Genomic DNA, 4,796 nt, shown 5'->3' on the forward strand with positions numbered 1-4,796 from the left:
CTGGTCTAATGGGACCCCGGCTGGTGCACCACACGCCGCAAAGCGGAGACGGAGGAGCTGCTTTGCCTCCCGCCATTGCGGCTAGCAGTTGCCACTGCTTCCCCAATGTCCCCAGGGCTTTCTTTGGTCGCAGATACATTCTGCTGTCTTCGTTCACGCGATGTACTGCCTCTCGCGGAAACAGAAAAGGAATGAATCGTGGGTGTAGCCTCAGGAGAAACACGACCACAAGAAGCCGTTTTGGAGCGACCGCGTTCCTTCTTTCGCGCAGAACTAGTCGGTGACCCTCCATCTGCCGACCGAACTCCGCTAGGAGAGCGCATCGCAAGCTCCCTCGCCGCATCTCGAAGAAGTTTTCCGTAAGCACCATACCTCCCATCGCCGTGAGGAGAACGTCGAGTCGCTGTGCCACGACGAGAAAATCGCTTTTGTTGCACTGCAGCTTTCCCGCCCAATCCATTCTCACGAGACGCCTCTGAGGCAGCCCTTATTTTCATTCTCTCCAATACTGGCCCCCTGCCCCTCCTTGACAATTGCAGTAGTCGCGGGGCAGCAGCAGGCTGTACCGGCGTCTGGATCTGCGGTGCCTCTGGTGGTTTGCCATCGAGACGCGTGCGCCCTCCGTTGGTGCGCCGGCTGATCGTCTGCGGCTGCGGCTGTGGCTGGTAGTAATTCTGTGTTTCAAAAAATATTTCTGGCACTATTCGTCGAGTCGGCGGACGTTCTTCCATGGGCGGCTGTTGAAGCTCACCGTCGCGGCCGGCGGGCATTTCTTCCACCAGGTCTGCTGAATCTGACATGCCTGTGTTCTTCTGTTCGTTTATTTGTTTGTTTTTGCGTCAAATTCACGTTTTTGCTCCTCCTTTTGTTGGAGATTTGTGGTTTTGTTGTTTCTGTTGTTGTTTTCGTTCTTCTTTTTTCCCTATCCCCCTCTTAGCTCCAAGGCGAATGAGATGCCCAAACCGCGGCCAACCGCCCTCCTCCTACTTATGCCTGACCCTCCGGTGCTTCGCTTGTCGCTGTTGTTTTTCTTCTTCCTCCTCCTCACGCACCCCTTTTTACGCGTGTCACCAACCACTGCAAGACACACGAGCCACAAGCAGAGTGGGAGTAAAGCCAAAAAATAATAATAATAATGAAATAATACTTTTATCCTTTTTTTTTTTTTTTTCTTCCTTTTTTTTTTCTTTTTTTAAAGCCTTTTGCGGCTCCTTTTCCCGTTCATTCGTCGCCGTGCGAGGTGCGAGGAAAACGTAAACACCGATAGAAAGAAAAAGAAAAAGAGAGACATGCGGAGCAGGCGATGAGTCATCTAATAGACGTGGGAACAGGGAAAAAGGAGGGGGTGACGATGCCCGTTGAAAACATGCAGCTCTCACGGGCAAACCCCTCCCACACACACACACACAATAAAAAAAAAAAAAAAAAAAAAAAGAAAAGGAAAAAAGACACCCGTCATGTTACTACTATGAACCAAACCAATAAGAGAGAGAAAAAAAAAAGGGAGGAGAGGAAGAACCGCAAGGCACAAAAACAAACAAACAAAAAAGATAAATGTATACATGTATATATACATTTTTTGTGTGTGTGTCTTGAGAAGAATCATGTCCCTCACAACACTCGTCACGTCAAGTGTGGCAGTCGTCGTCACCCACGTTGAAGGGAGACGTCGCGCACACACATACAAACACAGAAACATACATACGTACATGCACGCATAAAAAAAGGAGAGAAAGGATCCTCCCACTCTCTTTTTATTGTTGTTGTTTTTTGTCTTCGTCGGTTCCCCCTCCTCTTTTCCATCAATCATCAACATCCCTCCCCTCTCAATTGTCACGGTCCTCTACACCCTTATCATCATTGGGCTGCCGCATCCCTCTCGCCCAAGAAATAGCACAATAATGCCGGCAGAAACACATGCATGCCCATTGCATCAAAGGTATGAAAAACAAAAACAAAAAATTTCACAAATAAACACACACACACATACAGGTAAAAAAAAAAAAAAAAAAACAGCAGTATTGATGAGACCTGAAGCAAATTAAAAAAAAAAAAAAAAAAGCGATAAAGAATAGCGAACAACAAAGAAACGATAATGATAACTGCTCGACAAGACAGCACATCCAAAAAAAAAAAAAAATGGAAGAGGAAAGAGAAAAACGCTCGTTTTTGTTATTGTTGTATGGATAGTCATAAAATGCCTTCTCGTGTTGTTTCTGTTTCCGGTTGTCATGCAAGTACAATCTCGCTGCCAAAAAACATCGTTAAGGAAATTTGTTTTTGCTGCTCAAGTTGTCAGCCTCCCACCACTCTTGGGGGAGCGGCATAATTTCACCTGCCTTTCGTGCTCCCACCAATTTAAGAAAAGCCGCTCGTTCCTCTTCCACAACGGCCAATGGCAAGGGTGTCCCAGTCTCTTCTGCTCGCTGCTCCAACATCTGTGCCTCATGAGTGACTTTCAGGAAATCAACCAACTCTTTACATTTCATCGCGTCTGTGAGAGTCGAAACCGTGTCCAGATGGCACATTGAATGCAGAAGAAAAGGCTCAAGAAGCTCAAAATACAGATAGTAGGTGTCCTGTAGTTCTTGCAGGTGTGGAAGAAATTCTTTACACAAGTTTGAAAGAGCGGCCTTTCTTTCCGTGGAACTCGTTCTGGACGGACTCCGGTTGGATGTTCCTGTGACGTTAAAATCGCCCTCCGTCTTCTCCGTCTGGACCACGCATTCAGCGTTGTTGGGCGGAAAAGGGTCCATGTGTCGCTGATACCTGACACTGAGCCGTATCTCTCCAGGGCAGTGTAGTAAGAAAGCGAGCTCAAAAAACAATTGCCGCACTTTTTGCATGTGTTCCGTAAAGACACCGTGTTGAAGGACACCAGAAATGGCTTCCTTCCATAGCGTGGAGAGCTGAACCCAGTCACGGCGACTCTCCTCACGTGCCTCACACAGATCCTCCAAGATGGTCGTTCTTAGCACCTCCACTGGAAATGACTCTCCCATGAGTGTAATCTCGCCCGGACCGTCAGCGTATGGCTTCATGAGAGTGCAGTACAGCGCAGGGCACGTACCTCCCACACGGAATATGTGCAAAACGCCGCACCCCAAGTTGGCACTTACTTCACGCACACTTAACTTCAAAAGTTCCGTCGCCAGAGCCGCCGCACTTGACTTTCTTTTCGCGTCACAAATATTGTTTTTTTTGAAATCGTCGTTAGACTTTTCACTGGGCGTTTCAGCACTCTCACCATGCAATTCCGCAGGTCTCCACGGGGGTTTTATCTCACCGCCGCCATCGCCCTCCATGTTCGATGTCGCAAGCAACGATATTCGGAGAACCAGATCCCCCCGCACTGTGTGTCCATACGGGGAGTCAAGGTATGCAAGATAATCCGCGTGCCTTTGCTTGAGTTCCATGCAGACAGCAAGAAAATGTTGGAACTCTTTGATGACGGCACTCGACTCACGTTTCAGTAAATGGCTGATGGAAAGTCCCTGCCATTTTGCCTTCACATCCAGCCATTTCTCCACAATACGGCCAGCCCTGAACGCAACATCCTTCGTCACAGTGAGGGGCTGCTCTAGCTGCATCTCAGTGGCTTCCGTAGAGCCACTGTGATGTGTTAGAATTTTGAAAGCATCATTTGAACTCAAGTCATTTTTTGGCCCCTTTCCTTCCTCTTCCTGGTTCGGCACACTCCAAGCAGACTCTTGCGATTTCCCATTCAAAGCCTCATTAAAACCATCTGCGACGGGCTCGGCGGCGCTGTCTTTGCTCGATACGCCTTCTTCTTCAGCCTCCAATGAATGAGCCTCTTCGTTCCGTTCCTCACAACGTGTGCCCATGCCATACTTCTCAAGCGCCGGCCTCGTCGACGACACAGTTAGATTGGAAACCGTATGGGGAAGGTGAATGCTGCTCAAACCCAGGACGTTCTTTGCTCCCCCTTCCTCTTCTTCTTCTTCTTCTTGCCGTGGAGCTGCTTCGGTCGGCTCTTGAAGTGCTCCTTGAGTATTCCCCAGCGAGATATCGCATACAATTTCCTTTGCTGGAGATTCACAGTCCGTTTGGACTTCAACTGAACGGAATTCAACGCTCCCTGCGTCATGCTGTGTGGCAACGCTTGGGTTTCCAGAGCAGGCCACAATGCGCCGTTCTGTTGTTGATATCGCTGAATGCACCTCTCGTTGAGACCAACTGCTTCCTGTCGGCGATGATGCAGCCGATGCCATATTGTCCACAGAATTCGTCTCGGACTTCCGTGAAGAATGCGTTTCAAACCTCCTCGCTTGCAGTTCCTCTTGGGGATCAACCTCAAGGAAGTCCACACTGCTCTGGAGAAGTAAGGCGCTCTCCGTTTCCTGAGGCTTCTTTAAAAAAGACACGGAATGTTCAGTTAGGCTTTCAGTAGCAAAGTTGCTTGGGTTGATTGCGTCAGGTGCGTGTTCGGTCGTGGGTAACGTGTCGCGATGTTGTGGACTTGGCACTGGTGCTATCCTTACTCCATCGCTAACCTGTACTGTGGAGGAGGGAGAAGTGCGAGCAGCGGGGTTAACAACGGCAACTTTTGAAACACCAGCGGGAGCAGAAGCCGCAGTAACAGTGGTACCGATAGTGATGGCCGCAGTCGCAACATCGTCTGGCGCCCTGTCAGCCCTTGCAACCTTTAAAGCGGTGAATGATGTGGGCGAATGCATCTGATTTATGATCCATGTCGGACTGGCCGTCAAATGTTTGGGTGAAATACGCGAAAATGATGCGATGCCCGCATGCGGCTCGACATCTCCAGAGGCTCG

General features: G+C 49.1%; 2 protein-coding genes and 1 pseudogene across 2 annotated transcripts, besides 8 other annotated features; all 3 read right to left on the reverse strand.

Annotated features, from left to right (window-relative positions):
• On the reverse strand, positions 1-800 carry Tc00.1047053503751.30 (annotated as a pseudogene; the record flags this gene model as incomplete).
• Positions 1-4,796: a sequence feature (heterozygous, Esmeraldo-like haplotype).
• Positions 806-919: a sequence feature (A-rich).
• Positions 1,119-1,146: a sequence feature (AT_rich).
• Positions 1,156-1,194: a microsatellite.
• Positions 1,376-1,816, reverse strand: Tc00.1047053503751.20 (uncharacterized protein; the record flags this gene model as incomplete). The annotated part of the gene is made up of 1 exon (XM_798786.1): positions 1,376-1,816. One exon carries the CDS (start codon positions 1,814-1,816, stop codon positions 1,376-1,378), a length of 441 nt encoding a protein of 146 aa, XP_803879.1.
• Positions 1,412-1,447: a microsatellite.
• Positions 1,676-1,720: a microsatellite.
• Positions 1,945-2,088: a sequence feature (T-rich).
• On the reverse strand, positions 2,265-4,796 carry Tc00.1047053503751.10 (uncharacterized protein; the record flags this gene model as incomplete). The annotated part of the gene is made up of 1 exon (XM_798785.1): positions 2,265-4,796. A coding segment is annotated over one exon (2,532 nt), but the record flags the coding sequence as incomplete, so codon positions are not given.
• Positions 3,947-3,970: a microsatellite.

This window comes from Trypanosoma cruzi, genomic scaffold (genome assembly GCF_000209065.1).
Source record: "Trypanosoma cruzi strain CL Brener 1047053516589 genomic scaffold, whole genome shotgun sequence".
Classification (NCBI taxonomy): Eukaryota; Euglenozoa; class Kinetoplastea; order Trypanosomatida; family Trypanosomatidae; genus Trypanosoma; species Trypanosoma cruzi.